At 48.3% G+C, this 27,307-nt stretch overlaps 5 protein-coding genes and 1 long non-coding RNA gene across 12 annotated transcripts in view; 4 read left to right on the top strand and 2 right to left on the bottom strand.

Moving 5' to 3' along the window:
• Window positions 1-4,406, top strand: part of LOC108162656 — a 51,171-nt gene extending 46,765 nt beyond the window's left edge. For 4 of the 5 annotated variants that reach the window (XM_033392533.1, XM_033392535.1, XM_033392534.1 and 1 more), the window contains one exon: window positions 771-4,406. In XM_033392533.1, the coding sequence (XP_033248424.1) occupies window positions 771-2,969 (2,199 nt within the window). In that variant the 3' untranslated portion in view covers window positions 2,970-4,406. The remainder of the gene's footprint in view (window positions 1-770) is intronic. The other variant, XM_033392537.1, reaches the window with a different exon arrangement.
• A 1,213-nt stretch (window positions 4,407-5,619) lies between these two features.
• Window positions 5,620-7,218, top strand: LOC108163918. Its single transcript, XM_017299446.2, is given in 4 exon segments — window positions 5,620-6,624; window positions 6,626-6,763; window positions 6,828-6,956; window positions 7,024-7,218. Coding segments are annotated over 4 exon segments (1,161 nt in total). The 5' UTR covers window positions 5,620-5,784; the 3' UTR covers window positions 7,078-7,218.
• A 661-nt stretch (window positions 7,219-7,879) lies between these two features.
• LOC117188890 lies at window positions 7,880-9,522 on the top strand. Its single transcript, XM_033393426.1, has 2 exons — window positions 7,880-9,178; window positions 9,234-9,522. The coding sequence occupies exons 1-2, from the start codon at window positions 8,943-8,945 to the stop codon at window positions 9,298-9,300; spliced, it is 303 nt and encodes a 100-aa protein (XP_033249317.1). The 5' UTR covers window positions 7,880-8,942; the 3' UTR covers window positions 9,301-9,522.
• A 1,653-nt stretch (window positions 9,523-11,175) lies between these two features.
• Window positions 11,176-12,670, bottom strand: LOC117188860. 3 transcript variants are annotated; one of them, XR_004472922.1, is made up of 5 exons: window positions 12,572-12,670; window positions 12,176-12,296; window positions 12,027-12,099; window positions 11,523-11,966; window positions 11,176-11,467 (listed from the first exon to the last, which is right to left on the bottom strand). It is a non-coding gene; the product is annotated as an uncharacterized LOC117188860 (long non-coding RNA). The 3 variants fall into 3 exon arrangements; XR_004472921.1 differs by lacking the exon at window positions 12,572-12,670 and adding an exon at window positions 12,500-12,541; XR_004472920.1 differs by lacking the exon at window positions 12,572-12,670 and having other exon boundaries at window positions 11,177-11,467; window positions 12,176-12,467.
• Window positions 12,671-13,127: 457 nt separating this feature from the next.
• LOC108162418 (ubiquitin conjugation factor E4 B) lies at window positions 13,128-18,979 on the top strand. The gene is made up of 9 exons (XM_017297144.2): window positions 13,128-13,503; window positions 14,329-14,613; window positions 14,683-16,107; window positions 16,170-16,741; window positions 16,806-17,202; window positions 17,263-17,375; window positions 17,591-17,915; window positions 17,975-18,317; window positions 18,383-18,979. The coding sequence occupies exons 2-9, from the start codon at window positions 14,428-14,430 to the stop codon at window positions 18,649-18,651; spliced, it is 3,630 nt and encodes a 1,209-aa protein (XP_017152633.2). The 5' UTR covers window positions 13,128-13,503; window positions 14,329-14,427; the 3' UTR covers window positions 18,652-18,979.
• LOC108162417 (serine/threonine-protein kinase Tor) lies at window positions 18,916-27,174 on the bottom strand. Its single transcript, XM_017297143.2, has 5 exons — window positions 26,632-27,174; window positions 26,353-26,570; window positions 25,724-26,290; window positions 24,923-25,662; window positions 18,916-24,858 (listed from the first exon to the last, which is right to left on the bottom strand). Exons 1-5 carry the CDS (start codon window positions 26,855-26,857, stop codon window positions 19,164-19,166), a joined length of 7,446 nt encoding a protein of 2,481 aa, XP_017152632.2. The 5' UTR covers window positions 26,858-27,174; the 3' UTR covers window positions 18,916-19,163.
• Between the last annotated feature and the right edge of the window lie 133 nt (window positions 27,175-27,307).

Raw genomic sequence — 27,307 nt, 5'->3', positions numbered from 1 at the left:
ATGGTTTTTGTGTTTTGTCCCATTCAAAAACCGAAAGACCCCTAGCCGTGACCCCTAGCCGTGTCCCTGCAATCAGCCATCTCAGAGGGGGGGCTTGATAGGGTTTGTGTCCGTTTACCAACACAAAAAGTATCCTTTTAGAGGGGGTTTACGTGTTTTGCAGCATCCGAAAGATCTATAAAGGTCCCCACTAGTAGCCAATCAGAAAGTATATACAGAAGATGTCCCGCTTTTACCCAGAGTCCTTCCAAATGAAAGAAACATCTCACACACACACACACACACACCCAACCAAGCAACTCGTTCTCCATCTGTGTCTGTAGTCCCTGCGCTGCGCTGGTAAATATGCAACAAACCGAAATCTTATTTTTGGATTCAATTCATTTGTTAAATGTGTGGTGTCTGGTCTTGCTTCTTGTTGATACGATATATATTTTTACTTATAAGACTACTAATTGGTGACAGTGTTATCTCTTGCTTGCTATCGTTATATATCTCTTAATATTCCTCAAACTAAGTGTAATCCATCCAAACATACAAACAAAAAGCTAACCCCCCAAAAAAAGGGATGCCATACGGTGCGGGTGTTTTCGACTGGGCTAAAACTCATGGTACTAGTACTACCCTCCAGAAGACATACTACACACACATACTCTCACACCCACAAACACATAGACAGAGAGATACATACACTTGTAAGAAGTATCTTATCTTAAATTGAGATAAAACTAATCAGAGATATGTTCTGTTCCTTCTTCTATAATCAACAGCGGCACTGTCGCTTAAAGCATTCCGGGGATATTCGGATCGAGACCCTTGAGCGTGGCGGCAGTGCACCGGCCAGCTATCGGCCCTTGGGCGCCGGTGCCAGCAATGAATCCCAGTCCCACATCAACAGCACCACCAACAGCACTACGACATCCAGCCTCAACATCCTCAACAGCAAACTCGGCAACGGCCACGGCAACGGCAACGTCAACAGCAACAGCTCCAGTGCCCAACAGCTGCTGATGAGCTCCAAGCAATTGGAGCAGCTGCTGCACTCGCCCCTCTCTGCAGGCGCCGCGGCGGTGGTGAATGCGGCCAACACACAGCAGGATCTCCAGGCGGTGGCCGCCTACTGGGCAGCCGCCTGCAAGGCAGCCGTGGCCAACGGGGAGGAGCTGCTCCAGCTGCAGCAGAACGATCAGATCGAGATCACGCGGCTGCCATCTGCAGGCGCCGGCTCCGCCAACCAGGAGCAGCAGCACCAGAGCAGCCAGAGCAACACCAAGAGCAAGCAGCAAAAGTGTCCCGTCTGTCCGTACATCTCGGAGAGCAAGTCCCAGATGAACTATCACGTGTCCCTGCACAAGCCCACGCAGTACGAGTGCCGGCTGTGCACCTTTGTGTGCGCCAAGAAGCATCATCTGAGCAGCCACATGAGGAGCGTGCACCAGCAGCAGCTGGGAGTGGGCGCGACAGCCACAGGAACTGGAACAGGCGCTGCAGGATCAGCAGGAGGAGCCTCCTCCCTGGGCCTGGACTTCAGTGTGGCCCTCCAGCTGGCGGCGGCGGCCAAGCAGGTCCAACAGCTGCCCGCCTCCACGCCGCTGTCCATCGATTTGAGTCAGCTGCAGCTGGACGCGGCCTCCGATGCGGAACTGAATCCCCAGCAGCTGCCGCCGGAGTACCAGTACAAGCTGATTAGCTACTGTCCGCGCTGTCCCGCCCGCTTCGCCCAGAAGCATAACGATGAGCGGAACGGCAAACAGGAGCTGGAGCAGCACCTGACCGCCCATGCCAACGCCAGCGACTCGGAGACGGAGGATCTCTACGTGTGCACCTACTGTGGATACCGCACCGGAGAGGAGACCCTGCTGCAGCTGCATCGCGCGGTGCACATGTCGCACTACCAGGAGAAGTGCCAGCAGCTGTACAAGAACTGCAAGGAGGATGTCGAGTTTCCGGCCCCGAAGCTCATGCAGATCACGGGACCCGAGACCATCTGGGTGGTGGACAACGAGCTGAGTGTCCAGCTGCTGCAGCAGCAGGCAGCGGGTGGCGTTAGTTCTTCGACCAGCGCTGGCGGCAGCTACAATGGCCAGAACTCGCTGCTCAAGAAACAGCTGGAGTCGGGCAGTGGCCTGGAGAGGCCCAACGAACGCGAGTCGACGCCTCATCCTAAGCCACAAGAGACGGAAGCCGAAGGCGAGGAGGATGAAGAGCGTCGCAGCAGCTCCACGCCATCGACGAGTGCCTCGGTGGCCACTAGTGACCTAGCTGCAGATGGCAGCAGTGATGCCGGCTCCATGGACATGCCCCAGTCAGCGTCGGCCCCCGAGCGCTGTCTCCACTGTCCGTTCGAGACGCAGAAGCACGAGGAACTGCAGCAGCACCTGCCGCATCATGCCATCGTCCAGGCAGCCCCAGAAGGTGCACATTTGTGTGCCCATTGCGATTACCATACCGAAACGGAGGAGGAGATCGAGGAGCACACGGCGGTGCATTTCAATGCCAGCGAGAAGCTCAAGTCCGTGGAGTTCTACACGTGCTACGACAACCTCGAGATCAGCATGGAACAGGATCCGGAGGCTGACCAAGAGCAGTCCTCCACCAAGCAGCACACGGAGAACAATAACAACCAGGACAATGTGGTCAATGCCAACATGCAGCAGCAGCAGCAAGAACACAACGATCCAGAGCATCAAGATGGGGAACTGGACGAGCCGCCGCCAGCCAAGAAACCCAGCACAAAGATCATTCTGTACAAGAGCGACGGAGCGCTGAGTGTGAAACCATCGCCGGAGGAGCCCGCACCAGAGTCGCAGCGTAGCGAGAATATCAGCGATCGGCTGCGTCGGCGCATTCTACGGGGCAGTGCCCCAGAGGAGTCCCACCAGCAGCAGCAGCCGCAGCAGCGGCCAACGACTCCGGATAAAATGATTCTGGTCAACCCGAAGACGGGCAAAGTCATTTCCAGGAAGTAGGAAGGAATCCACCAACCCCCCTTAGATTACGTTTGAAACACTTTTGATTATGTTTAAAATATTATTTCATTTTGGTATTGTTAATGTTTTGTTGTTGCTTTTGTTTAGTTTATTTTTTTCGGGTTTCTGTTGAGGTTGGGATTTGTTTTAGGCACACACCGATTAATGGTTATATTTTGTCACTAACACACACTCCTACACACACACACACACACACACACACAGATACAAAAGTTGGAACATGTTCCTGCACTTAAAACTTGGTTTAGATCATAAGCTATAAGACCCTAGTTAATAGAACATGAGTACACTATAAGAACTTCTCCGTGTATGATTCGGGCAGACCAAAAAATTCATATTTATCAACAGCAACAATTTCGAATACTTCTTTGGGGATGAATCTGCCTGGAAGAACTTCTGTCTTTCTTTATTTCTATGATTATGACTATGATTATGATTATGTTCTAGAATGGTGCAAAATGTGTAATATAACTTAAGAGTAATATAAATTATCAGAGGAACAGAGAGGGAGTCACCTATTAACGTTTATAATCAAATACGATTAGAGATATATTTATAAGATATCTAACCCAACAAAGAGCAAGATCCAAAAGCGTTTCAAAGAAATCAAAAAATCTGTATAGAATTACTGGAAAAGAAATATTCAAAATTAAGTCTTGCTAAAACATCATTTGTTTAATATAATTTTTTATTGAATGGGAACTGTGATTATTGATAATTGTAAAAAACGAAAACAAAAAGAGTAGTGCAGGAATGCAAGAATGCAGGAAGGCAGAGAGAGCGTATATCATGCAATGAATATGGTACTATATACATACTATATAATTCTAAAAACCTATACATATATATATTCATATATTTACACACTGCTGCTGCTACAATACGATGCAAATGCAAATGAAAACGCAAATGTAATTCAAAAATCAAATTGAAGAAAATAGGAACAATTGTTGCAATATTTGCAATATTATTTTGTACAAGCAAGCAGCAAAAAATGATTACATTTAGGAATTTAGTTCGCTAGACTTTAAAAATAGTTTTTTGTTTTTATTATCATAATAATTTTGAATTAGAACTCCTATTATTTGACCAGAAACAATGTAAGAAACAAGCAAACAAAAAAATGTTATCATAAACTTTAAGCAAACAAAAAGAACACTTGTGGAATAGCGGGGCCATATTTAAATAGTTTAACGAGAAACAACATTTAAACAAAAGCAAATCAAAAACAAACAGAAAATAAAAACAAAATAGAGAGTATACAGAAGTAACTTACACTTGGATATAAAACTGCAACCGCCTTTGATATGCATATACATATGTATACATCTATATATAGGGTATATCTATATCTATACACAACAATATATATAAATATATGATAATATGATAAAATAGTCCTTAACATGAAAGTACACTTAAACAAAAGGTAGTTTAATTAAATTAGTTTTGTTTACTACGCGCACACACACACACACACAAACACATACACGTACACCTACACAGATTTATGGCATCAAATTCAAAAAGAGAAAAAATGTACAAAAAACAACAATTTGTTAATAAAGATATCAAATTAAAAAAATACACAAGTTGCATTTACAATTTATCGCTCTCTATCTCTCATAATATTAATTAGAATAGGGATTTCCCTTTTAAATTAATTGCAATTGAAATATTTAAAATCATAATATTTTAGAAACAAACCATTTTTCTTTTAGAGCATTAAATGTATATAATTAAAAAGTTTAGTTTCGAAATGGACCAAACCATATAACCTACAAATAACAATACTGTAAATCAAAATTAATTAGTTTTAAAAATTAAATGAATTAAAATCTTTATATCTAAATCCTGTGAAAGTTGTTATAATTTTTGAAAATTATCAAGGAAATATTATTAGATGTTTTGAAAACTAAGCAAATAATCAAAGCTTTATAAAACAATTAATTTGATTTTTTTATATATAAACAAATTTACCGGGTATAGGACAAACATCCGTACGCCAAGTTTAAGCCGATTGACAAGCAACATGTGTTCAAATTACCAGTAAAATGACGCAACATACGCAACACGTTACGTTACTATCCGTGTGCACTTACGTTTAGACAGGTGCCGCCCGCGAAAATTTCATCTCCGTGTAGTTTTGATGTACCAAAAATCATCCCCATGTAGTTGCCATGTAGCAAAAAAAATTAAATTTTTGTGAACATTTTTTGCTTAAACCATGTTTTATAAATAATCAACTAAATATAACTGCTTACAATCGCGTAGAAAATATATTATTGTATTGGATAAAATTATTTTTTCAGCATTGAAGGCCCTAGCTAGATAGTAATACTAGGCCGAATATCAAAATTGAGAAAATATAATATCCGATCATGAACAAAAACGAACGATTAACCCATTTTGGACCAGCGGATATTATGAAATTTGAATCATTTTAGCGCAGTTCTAGGTGAAAGATATCCCAGTCATAATTTTTGTTAGTAAAGAGGAAGGAAAGATCTATAAGGAGGAATTCACTAACAGTATGAATTTCCGCAGTTTTACTCAAGTTGTTCATCTGTGTAAATAGGAGGTGGCTTAAGTGGGCTAAGGTGAACTACTCAGTTCGTTCACTTCAGTGAATAGTAGTTCTTTTAGTCCGTTCGGAACGATCCAGCAATATTTTGATGAAAGATTACAATTGTGAATTGCGATGCATTTTCACCTAATTATACTGTAGCATCACACACGAATAGTTATCCGGTATAATTGAAACTACTCGAAGACATCCCCACCTGCCACACACATGGATACCAAGTCCAACGATGATTCAGCTGGCAGTGATTCGCTGGACAAATCTATGCAAATTAAGTGCGTGATGGTCGAGACAAGCGATGCGATGGCGACTGGGCCGACAGTTGGCGAGGAGTCCGACAACTGCAGCCGGGATTCCGCTGCACGGGATATGGGCGACAGGTCGACGTCGCCGTCGCCAACAGGAGTGATGCAGCGAGAGCAGCAGGCTGAACAAAAGACTGATGCGGGGTCCAGTATGGGTGAGGGCGACAGCTCGTCACAGACGGGGGCCAGCAGCAACTGCAGCAGCAACACGTCCCCCTCCTCAATAGTATCGTGCACTGCCTTCGAGACGAAAGTCAAACAAATCTCACAGAACCTCAAGGAGACCACACTGGCCGAGCCAGTGGCAGCAAGCGACCCGGCCACCATCGACACAGCCACAAGCGATGCCCCCACAAATGATGCGGCAACAAGCGACGCCGCCAGTGCTGCAGCTGGCGACAGTAGTAGCAGCCTGGGTGATACCGGAGCCGACACAGAGTCTCACAATTCAGCTGATGATTTGTCCGAGCGGCGTGTAAAAAAAGTTCGCTTCCATCCCGATGTCAAAGAGAATGACGGTGGCACTTGGGCAAAGAAAAAGCGTTCACTCCAGTCCTCCGACGCGGACTCTAGTGAAAACTGTGAAGGCATGGACCTCGATGAAGACGACGAGTGTGAAGATGGTGATGAGGAGGCGGAAGAAGAGTTTGATATGGCCAAGACAATTGCCGAGGCGGAGGACTACCTAAAGGAGCATCCACTCACGTTTGTTCGTCGGGCCGAACAAAACGGGGATACGCTGAAACGATGGCTTCGATACAGTCGATGATATGCCGCCGGTGGTGCCGAAGGAGCCGTACGACAACGATGTAGATTTCTATAGGAAAATTGAGCCAGAAAACGGCATAGAGCGTGTGCTAGGACGCGAAACGAAGGCGGGAAAGGCAAGTCAATAAGATTATTCCACATCATTATTGTATATGGTTAACATCTTCACTTGATTTGCAGGTGGAATATCTGTTGCGCTATGAGAATCAGGGCGGTCTCTTTTGGGAATCTGAAGAGTTCATTCGACGCATGTGCCCCACGCTCCTCAAGGAATACGAGAAGAATCGCGAGAGGCGTCAACAGCGACTGGTTGGTCTCGTCTTCATTTTTAATAAGTGTTATTATTAATTTTAATGCATACCATATTGTATTGCAGATGCATCACGTTGCCAAGCGACAGACCATGCGACAGCGTTATACGGATTTCTAGTAGTGGCTGCTTAGGTTTTAAGTTCTAAAGTAAGTTCCACTTAAATGTAAAATTTTTGTAATATGCAGTTACTGATTTTCCTTTGTTGAACAAAAACAAATAATGCATCTAAGGAATTAGATCATTATATTAAATCATCTAGTGGTCGTAGTTTCTTTTTTTACTGCGGTACGCGTGAGTGATTCAGTGTAACATCATATACATAAGTCTGGAAACAGGCCTCTAGCTCTTATTATATCTGAGAACTAAGAGACAAACTATTGATGCTGATGTAGAATATATACATATATGTATGTATGTACAGTACTGGTCAAAATAACAAGTACGCGCTTAAAATAAACAAAATCCAATTAAATTTTAGTTTTCTGACCTAGTAGTAGGTTACCTACTATAGAAAGGATTCAATCAAAACCCGCATACCCTTGACTAAATCCTGATCAAGTCCTTTTAAATTTGTAAATAACACCAGTGCTCTTATTATTTTGACTAGACCAAAAATTCCCATCCCTGTAAGCTGGCTGAAATAAAACTATTAATGCTGGCTGCTTGGAGACTATACAATTGTTGGTTTTAAAATTATTAATCCTGGCTGGTATTAGGGCTGGCTGATTTTAAACTCTATAAAATTTCATAGAAATTAGCTGGAAGTTATATATCATTCAGCTTACTTTCCAAAAAGTAATAACGCTTTCCATCGTGAGGCCTGACTGTCTTTTCTCCACAAATTTGCAAATTTAGGGCTAAATTGTATTTTACTTTTAAATTTGAAAATTATTTTAACGAAAAATAATTGGCTGTTGGGTAGATTTTAGCCAGTTAGTCGAGTGTGACGATATGCTATAATTTGTACTTCAATACTCAGGTTTTTTGAATTTTCGCTCTATCAAATTGTGCTTCCCTGCGTCATTTATTCCACTGGATTGCGCTCATATCTTTGTCCCTCATTCACTTTCAAACTTAGGCGAGCAGTTCTTCTATCCAGTCGATAGTATCGACAGTACCGAATACCGATCAATTCGACTGTACCGAACGCCAGAGACAAGGACCCTGGGATTCAGTCCAGGAAGTGATACATCTATCTATATAATGCTATATGCTATGGATGAAGCCGCGGTGGCTGAACGACAGAGCCGCAGAACTGGGAACCCTGTTAAAAGTAAATTAAAAAGCGATGATCGATTACCAATTGTTTATTCCTTCTGAGAGCATGTTTCATGATATATTTCCCCGGATAAGCGGCCCGAGGCTTTAACCTTCACATTTCCGGGTCCCGCGCCGCTCTGCTGATTTTCCCACTTTAAATCATTTGGCGCCTTAACCTTTGGGTGTGCCGGATCGATACTATATCCACGATCGCGTGCATCGCGCCAGCAGCTGGTACTTTATTTATTTACCTGCACATTTTACAACGTACGACGTACGTGCTTCTTAGGTGTTCCCATGTTTTACCTCATCGCCTTTGACCGGGTAAGTTTTCCTTGTTTCCCCCCAATTCATCTTTTCTATCGACTATTTTTTCTTGGTTCTTCTTCTTTTATTTTTGATCCCCCCCAGCTCTATTGGCAGAGACCCTCTTTGACCACAATCTTAGCAGTGCCGCAGGCGATCGGAGATCTGATCCCGCCAGTTAAATTTATTAAGTTATTATTTATTCATTTACTTTATTTAACTCTTCCTTTAATTTTAGCGGGTCACTACTTTCGGTAGCCAGGAATAACTCTTGCGTGCCCGCAGATAACGATATGCCCAAAATTGATTACCATATGAGAGAGTGGTCCTTGATGCCATGGGCCCCTCGGGACATGATTCCTGTCGCGCGAGGCTGGGGCCTCTGGCCTGGGTGACCTTTGGGTGCGGCCACTGCCATGGCCTTTTCTCCGCCTTTCCGCCGTAGCTCGTCGTCCTCTCGGGAGTTCCAAGGGATGCGCTCCTGGCTGGATTGTGGCAGCCATGATGCCGCTGCTGTGTCGCTGTGTCGACAATGTGGCGTCCCGTCCGCTGCAGCAGGTACCAGAGATCGACGGGAACCACGGAAAATAATGTCGCCAACACTCCATACATGCGTCGCCGAATCCAGCGCTGGGCTTCAGCTTCGATACGTGTAAGTGAATCAGAATATAATATTTGATATATCTTAAAAATATCTTCATTCACAGAAACCGAGTCGTATCCGATTTCCCACCGCCAGACGGAGCCCTGTCCAGCATTACCGAGGCGTATTAGAGACGGACCGAGTCCCATCCCAGCCAGACAGAATCGTATCCAGCATGATAGAATCGCATAGAAGTCATCGTCATCCTTTTAAATGGCCACCAAGGACTTTGACTATGGCAACTAAGGGAGCGGCTACGCGGGCTACTAGGTTCTAGATAGATCTCATCATTGTTAGATTTAAGGATATACAAGTCTATAGTAGATGTATATGATGTATAGATATATGTATATATAGATATAAATGTTGTCCACTTGTTTATTTATTTATACTAAGTTAAGTTATGGTTAATAAAATTATTGAATAATCATCCTTGCAGTATCCTGTTTTGGAGAAATTATACCGATTACAAAAAGGCGTGAGACGCTCAGATCGGTTCACAAATAGCGGAGAAAACTAAATATTTTTGATTGGGGAAAATGTCCTTGATCCTTGATAAGGACTCTACCAAATCAGGGACATTTTTCCGATCATAGGAAGCCGTCTCATGTTCCGATCGGGTCCCAAATAGCCGAGAAAACTTAATATGTATGGTTGGGGTCGTTGGAGTCCTTACCGAAGGATCAAGGACATTTTTCTGATCTCGGGGGGTCACGGCACGCCCCGATCGGGTCACAAATAAGAGAGAAAACAAGATATATATGTCTGCAGAAAATATCCTTAGTCCTTGGTCCTTGATAAGGACTTCATCAAAACAGGGACATTTTTCCGAACACAGGAAGCCGTCGCACGTCCTGATCGGCCCATAAATAGCGGAGAAAATTAATACCTTTGATCCTTGATATCCTTTGTCCTTGAAAAGGACTCCATCAAAACAGGGACATTTTGTCGATCACAGGAAGCCGTCGCATGTCCCGATCGGGCCTCAAATAACGGAGAAAACATAACGGGTTTGTATTTGTTATTTTTGAAAATGTAGTTCAAGAAATCACCGATAGGGGCGCCACCGTACATAACAAAAAAACTCGCGTCAAATGGCCAAAATCTGGATGGGATACCAGGCAAACAGAAATCAGCAGAAGGTAACTGATTTTTTTGAAAAATTTATTGTCCCCCAAAAGTATGCACCACATTTTTTTTTTGCATTTGCTACAGTTGCTTGCTGCTGATTTCTGTTCGCCTGGTATCCCATCCGGATTTTGGCCATTTGACGCGAGTTTTTTTTGTTATGTACGGTGGCGCCCCTATCGGTGATTTCTTGAACTACATTTTCAAAAATAACAAATACAAACCCGTTATGTTTTCTCCGTTATTTGAGGCCCGATCGGGACATGCGACGGCTTTCTGTGATCGACAAAATGTCCCTGTTTTGATGGAGTCCTTTTCAAGGACAAAGGATATCAAGGATCAAAGGTATTAATTTTCTCCGCTATTTATGGGCCGATCAGGACGTGCGACGGCTTCCTGTGTTCGGAAAAATGTCCCTGTTTTGATGAAGTCCTTATCAAGGACCAAGGACTAAGGATATTTTCTGCAGACATATATATCTTGTTTTCTCTCTTATTTGTGACCCGATCGGGGCGTGCCGTGACCCCCCGAGATCAGAAAAATGTCCTTGATCCTTCGGTAAGGACTCCAACGACCCCAACCATACATATTAAGTTTTCTCGGCTATTTGGGACCCGATCGGAACATGAGACGGCTTCCTATGATCGGAAAAATGTCCCTGATTTGGTAGAGTCCTTATCAAGGATCAAGGACATTTTCCCCAATCAAAAATATTTAGTTTTCTCCGCTATTTGTGAACCGATCTGAGCGTCTCACGCCTTTTTGTAATCGGTATAATTTCTCCAAAACAGGATACTGCAAGGATGATTATTCAATAATTTTATTAACCATAACTTAACTTAGTATAAATAAATAAACAAGTGGACAACATTTATATCTATATATACATATATCTATACATCATATACATCTACTATAGACTTGTATATCCTTAAATCTAACAATGATGAGATCTATCTAGAACCTAGTAGCCCGCGTAGCCGCTCCCTTAGTTGCCATAGTCAAAGTCCTTGGTGGCCATTTAAAAGGATGACGATGACTTCTATGCGATTCTATCATGCTGGATACGATTCTGTCTGGCTGGGATGGGACTCGGTCCGTCTCTAATACGCCTCGGTAATGCTGGACAGGGCTCCGTCTGGCGGTGGGAAATCGGATACGACTCGGTTTCTGTGAATGAAGATATTTTTAAGATATATCAAATATTATATTCTGATTCACTTACACGTATCGAAGCTGAAGCCCAGCGCTGGATTCGGCGACGCATGTATGGAGTGTTGGCGACATTATTTTCCGTGGTTCCCGTCGATCTCTGGTACCTGCTGCAGCGGACGGGACGCCACATTGTCGACACAGCGACACAGCAGCGGCATCATGGCTGCCACAATCCAGCCAGGAGCGCATCCCTTAGAACTCCCGAGAGGACGAGGAGCTACGGCGGAAAGGCGGAGAGAAGGCCATGGCAGTGGCCGCACCCAAAGGTCACCCAGGCCAGAGGCCCCAGCCTCGCGCGACAGGAATCATGTCACGAGGGGCCCATGGCATCAAGGACCACTCTCTCATATGAATCGGAAGACCAGAAAGGTTAAACCCCTGGTAATCAATGGTGGGCATATCGTTATCTGCGGGCACGCAAGAGTTATTCCTGGCTACCGAAAGTAGTGACCCGCTAAAATGAAAGGAAGAATTAAATAAAGTAAATGAATAAATAATAACTTCATAAATTTACCTGGCGGGATCAGATCTCCGATCCCCTGCGGCACTGCTAAGATTGTGGCCAAAGAGGGTCTCTGCCAATAGAGCTGGAGGGAATAAAAAATAAAAGAAGAAGAACTAAGAAAAAATAGTCGATTGAAAAGATGAATAGGGAAAACTTACCCGGTCAAAGCCGATGAGGTAAAACATGGTGAAGGAAGAAAGACGATGCGGAAATGTGCGCTCCTGAGAAGCACGTACGTCGTACGTTGTAAAATTTGCAGGTAAATAAAGAAAGTACCAGCTGCTGGCACGATGCACGCGATCGTGGATGTAGTATCGATCCGACAATATTATAATATATTCCACCGAAAATAATGAAAATTAAATTATTATTATTGTAGCGCAGCTCAGGTGAAAGATATCGTTATTTATTTTAAGGCTAGAGGAAAAATGGCATGGATCTGCAAGAAGAATTTACAATCACTGATATTTTCCGCCATTTACCTTAGGTCGTTGAACTGTTTAAATTGAGTGGGCTTAAGTGGGCTAAGTTCGTTTTTTTATCAATATACTTACGGTATATTTTGAAAATGGGACGGTATATTTCGGAAGATTTCGGAGGGAGCGGTCACACTGCACGGGACGAAAATCACATCTTTGAGTTTTGGAAAGGAAGAATATAAATAAAATGTTTAATTTTGAAAATTTTGTATTCAATTTTTCCTGAAAAATAGCCTTTAAAAGGCTTTTTTTTTCTAATCTTAGTAATGTGAACCCGATACTATCGATAGTATCGATTGACAGCTCTAATCTTTTAACGATAAGTCCGCGATTGACGCCTGCAGACGTCTACTCACATTATTAAATTTCATTTTCAACGGTTTATAGAAATCCAATAAAAGCAAGTGTTTAATGTAACCCGTCAATTAGAAAATATATTCACTAATCGGATAAATTTATGTGGGCATGGCTAAATGTTCCATATAGCTAGTAATATTCCACGGAATATCAAAAACGAGGAATATGTAAAATAGAACTTGAATTCGTCAGTATATTTACGGAATATTTTTCAAATGGGACGGTCTATTTTGGTATATTTCTGAGGGTCCGACGGTATATTTTATCGATAAGTCAATTTGTTTTCAACTTGTTATTTATCAAGAAAATATAATTTTCACATTTGTTCGTCGAATACGTATTGGATCTGATAATTGCAACGCAAAGGCATTATAGATAGCAAGCGCAAGACACTCCGATAACCTTGCCTCAAATCAGAACAAAAGAGAAATTTTTTTTTGCGTGGTCACCCGTCATCGTCGCCGTTGTCGTTGTTGGTCGTCTGTCGTCGTTGTCGAAAATCTGCATTAGAGGCAGCAGCGCGCGACACAGCCCCAGCAGAGTCAAGGCACCCGAACAGCAGCAATAAAATGCACATATAAACAGATTCAGATATAAACAATTTGTTTCGAATTCGAATTCGTGGCAGGCAGGCAGCCAGGCAGCAGCAGGTAAGTGGCACCACCATCTCCATCTCCACCCCTATCCCTATCTATCCCCAATGGGATGTGCGTATGTACATGCCTATTCTATAGTAAAATGCGCAGATAACTTTTCGGATACTCCCCGACCTATTTGCTGGTTCATTGGAAGTCGATGCTTATCTTTGCACTATCACTTATATAAGGGTGTATATTTATCCGATTCGCATATGCTATGATATTGTTTACTGCAATTTGCTGTATCCCCTATCCACACACACACACACACACTGCCCCCTCCCCGCTCCCTACCTCCCCCCGACCCCTGCCTGGCTGCAGTCTATAAATAGATGCTGCCACAGCAACAGCAGCTCAGCGCATATCTGTGCGCACTCCGCACCTGAGTGGCTGTCACTGCCACGGCTATATGTTTGTGGCAGGTCAGGTTATCCCTACATTCCTCTGTATGTCACGTTGCCATCCGCATGAGCATCCATCCTTCTATCCTCCCACACATCATCAAAGTGCGTAGTAGCTGACAAAGAAACAATGCCTGGGCCCAATCGCAATCCATCTATACAATCCAATCCATCTGCGGTATGCGGCGGCGGCATTGTCTCGTCTTGAACTTGACGTTGACCGCTGCCTGCTTGCTGCTGCTGCTGCTTCTGGACTCTTTATTTATTTGTTAAATGCGCGTGGCGAGGCAACGACTGTCCCCGTCATAGAGAGAGAGAGAGAGAGGGAGGAAAGCAACGCATCGCCCACTCTCCCGCCAGCTGCGGTTCTCTTTTTGTTCGTCCCGCTTTCTTGTGCTGTTTGGTTCATTAACCCACATGATAACTCATTTGGCAGGAGGGCGGAGGAAAAACTACGCAACAAACAAACAGAAACAGATTGGAAAAACAAATTTCCTCTAGCAACAACTGCGCATCGTGTTGGAAGGAAGGAGAGATGCCGGAAGAAGAACCGCGCCAGAAGCCCATGGAGGAAGAGGAGGACGATGAAGAACCGCAGCCGCTGCCGCTGGTGCAGGAACAGCCGCCCTTGCTGCCCAAACAAGAGCAGCATCCAGAAGATCAGCCGCCAGAAGAGCAGGCACAAACACCCCCAATACCTGTAACGCTATCAGCAGAGGAGGCAAGTACCGTTTGAACCCTTTACCAAAAACAGACTCTAAACAGGTAGCATGACTCATCTCATCAACAGATGCGCGAACGTCGTCTACGCACTTTGGCCGCCAGAAGTATCATACAAACTCCTTTGGCCGCTGCCACCACAGCTCCCAGCCCAGAGAAGGCATCACGGAAGCAGACAAACGTCTCTGGCGATTCTCGCCTGGTGCGCGAGGCCACGCACAGCGACAGTGAGTCATCCACCTGGCCGGATCTGAGCAGCAAAACAGACATGGATGTGGAAATGACGTCCGTAGTGCCCATACAGGATGTGGAAATGGCGCCAGCTCTCAGTCTGCCCAACGAGGCGGCCACTAAGCGCACTGTGAGACCACAATCGGCCACAGTCGATACCCCAAGCAGCACCAAGCAGCACTCTACAGTGACTCACGAACGGGAATCGTCCAACAAGCAGCCGGTATCATCATCAGACGGTGGCTCCTCGCCAAAGAGCGTGGATGAGCAGAACGAGCAGCTGCTGTCGCGCTTGCTAAATTGCACATGGAATGAGTTTGGCAGCGGCTCCATTATATGCGCCCAAACGGCCAGCTTCGTGGAGCAGCATCCCAGCAAACGGTTCGACTTTGATTTCATTGTCTCGAATGTCCTCATGGAGACGGCCCTCAAGATCTACAACGATGAGCTGGGCGAGGGCAGTGCCTGCCTTGTGGATGATATGGAATTCTCAACGCCCAAAAAGATCAAATCGGACGATACAGAGGTCCAAGAGATCATGGCCAATGCGGTGGCCTCGACATCGACCATTGAGGAGGCGGCCACCTCCAGCCAAAGCGAGGCCACGGCCAGCAGCGACGCCAGCTCCTGTCTGGCCCCTTCGGTGCTGAACATTGCGACCACCACCAAGCACAGTGTGATCCTCTATCTGATGAAGTGCTATGAGAACTATCAGTCAGAGTGTGCCATTAAGACGGCGGCCAGCCAGCCGGCCCTCCACTTGGCCTTTGAGAACATTATGCGCATGACGGTGCTGGTGCTGACGGATCGCATCCATCAGAATCTCAACTGGCGGTTGGATCAGTCGGCGCTTCTAGAGCTCATGTATATGGAGAAGGTGAGCGAGTCCTTCCTGGTCGACATTGTGGCCCACACACACGAGGATCTGGACGCGTTTGACACCATCTTTGGCCAGGTGCTGCGTGGCCTCTTCACTGGCATGCAGCGCAACATTTGCACAGCCAAAATCAATCTATTGCAAATCGAATGGCTGGCCAAGCTGGTGGTCATCAAGGTGGGGGCAGTGCGACCTCTGGCCGATCTCGTGGCCCGTCAGCCCAACTTTATTCCACCGATTTGCACAAAGATCTCGGGCCGGGAGATTGTCAAATGCAGTTTCCTGGGGCCCTTTCTGTCCGTCTCGCTGTTTGCCGAGGAGAATGTCAAGTTTGCGGAGACCACCAAGAACAAGGTGGAGGATGCGCTGGCCTCGCGACTTCGTTGGGTATGTGCCACACTCGCATAAACACTCTCTTTTCTTTGCTTATTCGTTTCGTGATATTTCAGGGCCTTCATGAGATGCGCACCCACTTGCATGGCATCTTCCATTCGCTGTGCGTGAACGCCAGCAGCCGTCCAAAGACCCTCGAGTACATTGGCAACATCCTGCGGCGTAACGATCGTCGTGTGCAGTTTGCCAGCGATGAGAAGCTCCTCGCTAGAGATGGTTTTGTCATTAATTTGATGAGCATCCTGCAGCATCTGTCTGTGAAGATCAAACTGGAGCGGATTGAGCCCAACTATCACTACATGAGGAACTCGCAGGTTAGCATCGAACACGACACAAAGATACGCTACAACGAGGAGGAGTACAAGAGTTTCCTCGGCCGCGAATTCAGCGAGCCCGTCAAGGAGGTAAATTTCCAGACGCAGTGCTGGTTTCTCACTCTCCAGGCCCACCATTTGGGCTATATGCCCGCCATCCAGCGCTACCGCCAGAAGATGCGAGCCATCAAGGAGCTGCAGAAGCTGATCGACGAGCTGGACCGCACCAAGCAGCATTGGGTCAACTCTCGGTATGCCTCGCGCAATAATCAGTTCAAGGAGCGATGGGAGAAGCAGCTACGCAAGCTAAATCGGTAGGCATCCCATCCCATCTTCATCCCGTCCATCGTTCATTATTCAATTTGGTATCCTTTGCAGCTCGAAGAACTGCAGCGAAATTACGCTACTAGATCCAGCCCTGCTTCAGCGCTGCACAGAATTCTATTCGACGGTGTGCGAGTTTATGCTCTACCAGTTCGAGGGTCGCGCCATTGGGGGCCCGTTCATATCCAAGCTGCCAGTGCAAACGCTGAAGGCAACCGACGCATTTTCCGCACTGCCCGAGTGGTACATCGATGACATTGCCGAGTTCATTTTGTTTACCATGCAGCATGCCAATGTGGACATACGCCAGAGCATCGATCATTCGATCATCACATGGCTGCTGACCTGCGTTTGTGCCTCGCATCTCATCAAGAATCCGTACGTGACTGCCAAGCTGGTCGAGGTGATGTTTGTGTTCTCTTTGAAGCCAGCTAACTCTGTGAATACAGCGGTAAGATAGACTGCTTGAATCCTGATGGACAATCCTGATCAATTAAATGTCTTGTTGCAGATGTGGAACCATCAGCTGGCACAGAACGCCCTGGTCAGCGCTCTAATGAGATTCTTTGTGGATGTAGAGACAACGGGTCAAAGCACTGAGTTTTACGATAAGTTTACCATAAGGTAAGTTCCTTTGATTTGTAGTCCGCCTAAGCGATATATGTGTGTGTACGTCTGATAAGCGATAAGACTCCGCCGGCAAGAACCGATCGAAAAGAGGCGAAAAGCCAAAACGGAAATGCAAGGAATTTGAGCATTCAATTAGCCGAATTCTCATTCTGTAGATGCCCTCTCAAGACCGTTTCGTTTCCACTCTTCATTGTGTGTTTATTTTGCAGATATCATATTAGCCATCTGTTCAAATCAATGTGGGAGAATCCCATCCACCGCCAGGCCGTCATCTGCGAATCGCGGGTGGGCAATCAGTTCGTTAAATTCGTCAATATGCTAATGAACGACACAACGTTCCTGCTGGACGAGTGTCTCGAGAATCTGAAGCGCATCCACCAGACCCAGCAGCTGTTGTCGGACAAGCAGAGCCTCGCCAAAATGACCGCCGATCAGCAACAGAGTCGCCTCACCCAGCTGGCCACCGATGAGCGGCAATGTCGCTCCTATTTAACGCTCGCACGCGAGACAGTCGATCTGTTTCACTATCTGACAGTGAGTGGAGTGCAAGGAGTGGAGATCCGCCCCCTAATAAATGACTTTGTTCATTTCAGAGCGACATCAAGGAGCCTTTCATGCGCGCCGAGCTCGTGGATCGTCTCAGCTCAATGTTGAATTTCAATCTGAAACAGTTAGCGGGTCCCAAATGCAACGATCTGAAGGTAAAGAATCCGGCAAAGTACGGCTGGGAGCCGCGCAGTTTGCTGGCCCAAATCTTCGACATATATCTCCATCTGGACTGTGATAGATTCGCCGAGGCACTGGCCGCCGACGAGCGCTCCTTCGATGTGCACATATGCAATGAGGCGGCGTCACGAATCAAGCGCCTGGCGCTACGCTCAGCCGTTGAGGTGGAGCGCTTCAAGGCGCTCACACAGCGAGCTCACGAAATCTACGGTAGGCTTGGAAGATATATTGAATTGGAAACCAATAAGGTAATTAATTACCTTTTGTATTTGCAGTAACCAACCAACAGACTGAAGATGAATGCGCTGATGCCCCCGACGAGTTCAAGGATCCGCTGATGGATACCTTGATGTCGGATCCCGTGGTGCTGCCGTCGGGCACTGTCATGGACCGGGCCATCATCACACGCCATCTATTAAATAGCTGCACGGATCCGTTCAATCGACAGCCGCTCACCGAGGATATGCTGGTGGCCAACTTAGAACTGAAGCACCGCATCGAGGCCTGGCGCAAGGAGCAGCGGGGCAAGAGGAACAATAGATAAGCTGCCCCGCCCCCAAACACACTATCCCTAGGACTTAGATTAATGTGCAGTTTTAGTGTCTATATTGCCTACCTTCTATAATTGTACACATAATATAATTAATTATTGTGCTGGAGATTTACGATTTGTGGTTCACAGCAGATTCACAATTAGCTTTTGAAAAGTTCAGAACAATATTTCGCAAAACATTGGTGATGTGAAAACATCGACTGTAATTTTTTCAAATCGTTTCGCGGGTTTACACAATTTTTTTGTTATTTGTGATGATTTTTACAAAATTGGAATTTATTTGCAATTGAATTCACAAATAAAAAGATAATGAAGCGTATCTCTAACATAAATTATACAAATATTTATATACGTACTTAGAAGCTATCTACACCCACAAAAATCCATGCGATCCCCAAATGGATGTAAGTCGTCGGTGAACTGAAGAAGATTTTTAGTTAATAAGTAGTAGTAGTAGTTGTAGTAGAATCTCGCTCAGTCGGATATTGGGATTGGGATTGGGATTACCAGAACGGACACCAGCCAATGTAGCACTGGCAGAGGTTCTCGTTGTTGGTCGCCTGCTGGATGAGCAGCTCCACCTGCTGCTGCTCGTTGACGCTCTTCTGCGTTTGGAAATCTGTGCCCGTTAGCTTGCACTTGACCCGCTTGATCACCTGACTGGCCTTGCTGTTCGTCTCGTCGGCCACGTTGTTGTGCAGGCCACCACCTTGCTGCAGCAGCAGCTGCGCCTCGTACGTCTTCGACTTGGCCATGGGCAGGGAATCCTCCACAGAGTTGCTTAAACTATCGCCGCTATTGCCCACCTGCATGCCAGAGCCGCCACGACCGGCGGCACCGCCGCCATTGGCGCCCGCCGCATCGTTACCCTTCTTGTCGACATCGAGGAGTCGCCAATTGAGCAGCGGATCGTACACAAACGCCTCCAGCACGGCCATCAGCGAGTCCTTGTTGCGTCGCAGCACCAGCATCACGCTCTCGCAGGTGCGTCGGTACGTGCCCTCGATGCCCGTCACCTCCATGGCCTTGATCAACATCCGCGTGAGTCGGAAGGGTATCTTCTCGGGGAACTTCTCCCGCGTCATGGCCACCTCGAAGCAATCACCAAAGTCAATGTGCAGAATCTTGCCGCTCATGCGATCCAGCATGAGGTTGGAGGGATGGCGATCGCCCAGGCCCAGGATATAACCCACCATCGACATGACGGCCAGGGATCGGGTATAGTTGTTGCGCCGCTCGAACCACAGCTCCGAGGAGGGGGACTTGAGCCACAGCAGCTTCGCCAGATCGTCGCCCTGCGTCTGCCCTAAGGCGTACTCAAACACCTCCACCTTCTGCATGAGCGTCAGGTGGTCGTAGTCCGGGGCAAAGTTCAGCATGGTGCGGTGCTCCTGGTTGAGCGGCACCTTCTTCTTGTCCCGATAGTCGCGTATCAGCGTGTGGAGCGTATCACAGTGCGGCACCCAGCCGATCAGACCCGAATTGGTGCTCAGCGGGATCACAGCGTATCGCTGAATGGCCAAATTCCTACGGAACGTGTCCGGGTCGTCCAGCAAGAGGGTGTTGACCAGCGAGAATAGCTGCATTACACGCTCATCCTGCCGCAGATCCTCGTGGCCCTTCAGCAGGTACATGTAGTCCTTGCCGTTGGATCCGCGAATGCAGAGCTTGCGCGGCCGCTGCTTGGACGTGATCACCTGCAGGTTCGTCTTGATGTGGCTGATACGTATCAACTCCTGGCCAGGGTTGTAGGATCCAGGGACAGCCAGCTCTAGGTCCTTGCAGGTCATCAGCTTGGGCGAGACATACGGAAGCTCCAGCGACGTCAACTGCGGCAGTTGGCGTGAGATCTTCTGGAACACATGATAGTAAATGTCCCAGGCACGGTCCAAATCCATCACCACCGCCGAGGTCTTGTAGCGCTGCGACCACTCATACGCTTCCGTCAGCTCCCGGCCGTAGGCCTGCGAGAAGGAGGTCTCCTTAAGTGTCTGCGGGCCACGCTCCAGCATGGCGTGCAGCGGCTCTAGGATCTCAAACATCCCCTTTACATTGCGATCCCCGAAGTACAGGCGGGAGGCCTCTTCCAGACCCTCGTGCCACTGCTCGTGCCAGAGGATGGCCACGCGGATGAGCTCCTCGCTGCACATCACCGCCTGCTCCACGAGCGTGGGCGAGTGTTTCCGCATTGAGTCCAAGATCTTAAAGGCGGCATTCCTGCGTGCCAGCGAAGCGGATTTGGAGGCTACCGTCAGCGGATAGACCAGGGCCTGCGGATGATTCTTGCCAATGTCCATGAGCAGCTGGTGGATCAATTGGCCTACCAACTGCCGATGCGTATCGATGCGTGCAATCAGTTGGGGTATCACCTGCAGCCAGGTGTTGATCTCGATCAGCTTCATGCCCGACATCAGGGCGTCGTACACCTCCGCATGGTTGCCATAGTCAAACCAGAGTGTCAGCAGTCGCAGCGTGTCCTGTAGGGAGTTCCCCTTGATCAGGCTGATCGAACGGAAGAAGCCCTGCACCGCGGGCACTGCATACTGCTGGATGATCAACATGTCGCTGTCCATGCTCAGGCCAATGCCGATGTTCAGTCCCGGCGGCAGCGATGCCTGCTGCTTGTCCAGCGCCGTCTTCTGGGCTTGCACCACCTTGAAGTTCATGTAGGCCCACCGGTGCCAGGCCTTGTACCAGTTCGGGTCGTAGCTGGTGGCCTTCTCAAAGCACTCCAGATCACCCTGAATGGCCCCCGGACACAGACGCTCCTGGAGTTTGTTCTGCCAGGTGGCCAGCCGCAGGTAGCACCTGGCCATCAATCGCTGATCCTGGGGCTTCACAGCCTCCGGCGGCAGGCAGCTCAGCTCCGTGCTGTACTTATCGACAAAACACCGAAGCTGGTCGTATGCCTCCTGCAGTTGATTCGATGCGGCCATGTATTTGGTATATGCAAAGGTGACCTGCGGCTGGTTGCAGGGAAGCTTTTCGTCCGGATTTAGCTTGGGATCCGTGCCGAGCAGCATCACCAGCGTCTTGTGGGAGAGATGCAGGGAACCGCTCTTCCGGCAGAGACTGGCGTACTTCAGCCACGTGTGGATGTCGTCGTGGGGCTTCACCACCAGCGAATGCACCTGAATGATGCGGCGCCAATCCTCCACAAGCCGCTGTCCTCCCTGAAGTCGCTTCCACCACATGGTCTTCAGGGGTTCCCTTCGCTCGGGGATCAGCTTGTACTGGATGACTTCTTCGAGTTCCGCCAGCATTTGCACGCAGACCATGGCACCGTAAGCTCGCTCGTAGGATTCTCCCGCCATGGAGGTCAGTTCTGTGTCCAGCAGATCCCTGGTCTCGTCAATCAACCTTTGGGCCGTCTCAAAGTCATCGTGGTGTACGGCCAGGACAGCCCGATAGTAGCTCCCATCCTGCGTATCCTCGGGTATACAGCGCACATACTCCCGCATGGCCTCCCAGTCCTGCAGACCCCATGCGGCCACTGCAGCCAGAGGGCTGGCCCGTGCCCTGGCCTCTGTGCCGAAGCCCTCCCACTCGTGTTTGGTCACCTGACTCAGCTCCGACCAGTCGCCGAGGGCCTCCAAGCAGCGCATGTGCCCCAGACGCGCCTCCAGGTCCGATGGATCCGTCTGTAAATTGCGTTCGTAGTGCTCCAAGGCCTGATCCCAGTTGTGGAGCTTCTCGTACCAGCGTCCCTGGACATTCAGCTCGTTGGCCGCATTCCGGTATGTCGTCAGAAGACCCTCGGCCGCCTCTCTTTGCTGCAGCTTGTTGTTGATGAGGATCAGCGACTCAAAGACCGACGCCTCTTCTTTTAGCAGGAACTCCTCCTCCTTGTAGCGCAGGGCTTTGGCATAGGCGCGACAGGCCATGGCTCGGGTGCCCAAAAGATTCGTCTCAATGGGTATGGGATCCCGGTCGCAGTGCTCCATAAACTCGGCCAGATTAAGGATTGTTTGGGTGATCTCTGGCATATCGGTGACCTGCAGGGCCTGGATCAGCGACTGCGTCAGCTCGTGCTTGTGCTCCGGCGACAGTTCCGTCCAGCAGGAGATGAAGGCGGCATTGAACAAGTCCCTCAGCAGCGTATCGTACTCCTGGGCCAGAGAGCAGCAGGCACGCAGCGCATGAGAGGGGGATTCCTTGAGCAGGCCAATGGACAGCCGTTTCAGCCACTCGACCCAATCATCCTTCGAAACACGACGTGTGACCTGCCAGGCAGTGCGTAGGACATTCGTCGAGACCTGCAGATTCCGATTGTTGCTGTTCCTGTCCGTGACAAAGGGCTCGTTGTACTTGATCTTGGCCTGCCGCAAACCGAACTCCCCTGAGCCGCAGGCATCCGCTAGAGTGCTGTTGTTCTGCAGGCGACTCAACAGCTTTTCGTACTCGCTATCCACAATGCGATGCTTCGTGAGGATGCGCTGCACCATGGGCACGAACACGAGATACTTTTTGCCCAGCTGCTTGACCAGAGAACGGAGTGTGGTCATGGCCTGGTCGCGCAGCTCTGGCTCTGTGTCCAACACTCGCACCAAAGGGTGTATGATCCTCGAGGAGAAGTCCGTAAAGTCCAGCTGGCAGGCCAGATTATTGATCGTCTCAAGGGCCACCAGCGACACTTGCTGTGGCACATACGGCGAATCGAAGAGCTTCACTATGGGCGGGATAATCAGCGGCAGATAGTAGCCCAAAGTGCTGCCAAACTTCTGCAAAGCCTGCAGCAATCTCCTGGTGACCATTCGATCCTTGGAGTTGTCGTGCTGCAGCACTCGCAGTATCTGTGGTATGAGCTCTGCCAGATAGTCCCGAAACTCGCAGCCCAAGGCCACGGCAATCTGTTCTATCAGATTGATCAGCGTGGACTGCAGGGGCGTATTGATGGTCCAGAACTCTTTGATCAGCTTGAAGATGTCGCTCATGTAGCTGATGATGTGCAGCTTCACGAAGGCCACCAAAATGGCCAGCTGCTGGAACAGAAACTCTCGCAGATTGTTGTCCGCCGTTCGTACATTGTCCAGCAGATTGGGCAGCACTTGAGCCAAATACGGGACACATTTGATCCCGAGGCTCTGGAAGATAAACGTCACGGCCTGCACGACGCTCGTGTGGCGGGTACTCAGCGTGGGATCACGCAGTATCCGCATCAGGGCGGCTATGGCCACCGCGGGATAGTATTCGTCCAGGGCATTGCCCATATTCACGAGTAATTCGGCTGTCGATATGTCCTGGCTCTCGTCCACCTTCCCATCGGAGTAGGCGATCAGTACGTTGTCCTTTTGGCTGTCAATCAGACCCTTGTTCATCTTGTGCTTGTACGGATCCATGGCCCCCAGGAGGCCCAGCACGCGGATCGTCTCGCGGCGTATGGAGCGCCGCTGCTCCGTCTTCAGGAAGTTTATAAGGATGTCGATGAGCACCGGATACTTGTGGTAGGGACTGACCACTCGTCCCGTGGCACTGATCAGCTGTCCCAGCGTCCACAGGGCCACGCCCCGCTTATCAGGAGAGCCGGCATCCCCCAGCATTTCCAGCAGAATGGAGAGCAGGTCATCGGCCCACAGTTCCATTTCATTGGAGCCACCGTTCACCTCCGCCAGATCCCCAATGGTGCGAAGTACATTTAGGATGACGCCAGGATTCGATTCCGGCTCGTGTAACTTCGGCACCAGAGCCTTGAGTATCGGATTCATGTACGAGGATATCAAACGGGGCGTACTAATCACTAGATGGTCCAACATCCTCGCACTTTGCTCCTTGTTGCGGTTCATCCCCGAATACTTTAGATCCGTCAGCAGCTCGATCATGGTGGTCCTCAGCTTGGGCATCACATAGGCGGGATTCATAGAGGACAGTCGTCCAATGGTTACCATTGCCAGTTCTCGGATCTCAAAGATCTCATCGTGCAGCGTGATAAACAGCGAGTTGAGGGACTCGGGCTGCGCCAGCTTGGCGTCGAAGGTCTCGTCCAGAGAGCGTAGAATCCGTATCCTCACATTACAGTCCATGTCCGTGATGGCCACCATCAGCAGGCGCTCAATCACATGGGAAACGGTGTCGCTCAGGGTCTTGGAGTTCTCCATGCTCTCCGCGGACTGAACGGCCAGCTTTAGCAGACGCGTGCACGTCTGCACTGCCTCCAGGCGTATCTCCTGCTGTTCGTGAACGATGAAGTAGTCAGCGCAGCTTTGGGTAGGGAAGGGAAGGGGTCCAATTCATGTAATTTAATGATTATTTGTTAAGGACTTACCGCTGCACAAAGTCCAACATATTCTGCTCTTCAAAGTTAAACGTTCCCAATGTCTTGAGGGCCAGCACTGTGGTGGCGCCATCAGCCATCTGCATTATCAGAGAGCCATCAATGGCAATGGGTGGCAGGGCGGCGTATGGAATGGCCGCCGGCTTGTTCATTAAAACCTGCGAGAGCACCCCAATCAGACCATCGGTGATGCCCGACTTTAGCTGCGGCACATTCTCAGACAGCTCACGTAGGCAGACGGTCAGCGCAGGCGACAGGCCCGTGGAGAACATTTGCTCTAGTATGTCCCGCACATCCTTAACAATTTCCGAACGCACGGCATGCGCCAGCAAAGTGATGCAGGCAAACACTGCCGGATCGACGGGGGCCTTGCGCTTGCTACTGGCCAAATCCTTGGCGGGTAGAGCCATCTTTACACTGGCCATGATGGTCTCCAGATACTTTTCAATGGCACTCTCCACGGCCACGGCCAGGTAGCCAATGGTAATATAGGCCACAGTGCGATCCTTCTCTTTGCCACGCAGTATTTGCATCAAATGTGGTACGCAGATCTGCAGGTATTTCTCCACGAAAACCTCTCGATTAAAGGCCGCCAAACGGGGCAGTATTTGAAGCAGGGCCTGCTGCACATATGGGGATTTGGAGAAGCGTTGCTCCAGCACATTTTCGCAGATGGTGGTATAGTGCGCCTGCAGTATCTCATGAGCATAGGCCGATTCCAAAACGTTATGCTGTAAAAAAATATATAGGCTTAAAATAGCTTATTGTTTGTGATTTTTTCTGACTGCTTACGCTGGCAAACTTTGCCATTCCATTGTGATGATGCTCGGCCTCCATGTGCATCTGAGTGCTGCCCAATTTGTCAATGAATGGCACCTTCAGGCGCGGCACAAACGTGTTCAGCTGTGAACTCATGCTCGAGTGGCTGCTGGCCTCCAGAAATTTGTTGTGATGCGCCTTGGGGAAGAGCGTTTTCAGCGCCGTATAGCGTCGCTCCCAGCTGGCATTGGCGCAGCGAAAGAGCTCATTGAACACTATAAGGCCGCCATGTATGCGATCGTCGCGAGTCATGCCCTTCTGCTCCTTGCCCGTGGCCACATCCTGGTTGAAACTGGCACTGGCCTCATCGTAGCAGATCTTATACCATTGCGGCTCACTCGATTGCTTGGTGTTCTCCCGCTGTGCGGTCACAATGAGGGCGGCCCTCAAGGCCTCGCCAGCGGACTCGCGTATGGCAGGCTTGGGATCGAAAATTGCATTGAAAATGTGCTCGAAGAAGGTGAGGATTTGCTGGTAGAAATACGTGGGCAATGCTATAGCCAGCTCCCGTAGGATAAAGACCGCAGCATGGCGACGATACTGAAAGAAAAGAATCATAGGGTTTAATATATATATACAATAAAGGTAAGCATTGTACGCACCTCTTGTCTGTCGCCGCTGAGCATCTCAAAGGCCTTTTTGATGTCAAAATCGAAAGAGTCGGCGCCCTTGGAGCCCGGCATATTGGCCAATTTTACTAGGGAACGGGCAGCAATTTCCATGACGGACACGTCGTTGATAAGCAACAGATCGCGCAGACGATTAAGATACGGGGAGATGCCTTTTCTGGTGGTCAGACCATCGCTGGTGATAAGGCACTCTAGGAAGAGGGGGAATGTAAGAGTAAGAGAGGTTTTTAGATTATGTTTTCGTCCACTTACTCATGGCTAATGCCCCGCCTTTCTTCTCATTGATGTCCGCCGCATTCACCATGTTGAATATATGATGATCAAACTCATCGAAGAACTGCGCCAGCTCCTCCTGGGACATTTCCCGCAGCTCCGTTTTGACATACAGGAAGAGGTCTTGGGCGGCTTTGTTCTGGACATTGCGGTTGCGGGACTTTAGACCGTTCACGAAATTCTGCACCACCGAAGAGGTCGACATTGTGGCACGGTGCTGTTTAAGTAGCTAACACACTTTGGTATTGGTTTGGAAGGAAAAAGGAGAAGCAGAGCAGGTGCATCTGCTGTCTCCCGAAGTGTCGCGACTTTGAGGTTATATTTTTATTTGCCCCCAGGGGCACGTCAAGGACTTTTGCACTAGCTGTCTGCGATCCTTTCACATGTTTACACACGTATTGGTCCACTGCAACACGAAAAACTGTCGTCCCACTTTGCTAATTAGGAATTTATTGATATTTTGTATGGCAAATTGCAGCCGCAGCCGAGAAATACGCGTAAAGTGTGACCGTCCGTGGCTAGCCCGAAAATACCTTAAATGGATGCAAATGTAATTTATGTACTTTTTACATTACATGTTTTGAACTTACTACATACACAACTCTTATCGAAAAATGAGCAACATTGTCCCGCAACATGGGCCCGGAATGGATGG

Source organism: Drosophila miranda, chromosome 4 (assembly GCF_003369915.1).
Source record: "Drosophila miranda strain MSH22 chromosome 4, D.miranda_PacBio2.1, whole genome shotgun sequence".
Classification (NCBI taxonomy): Eukaryota; Metazoa; Arthropoda; class Insecta; order Diptera; family Drosophilidae; genus Drosophila; species Drosophila miranda.
This window is presented reverse-complemented; position numbering and strand designations above follow the sequence as displayed.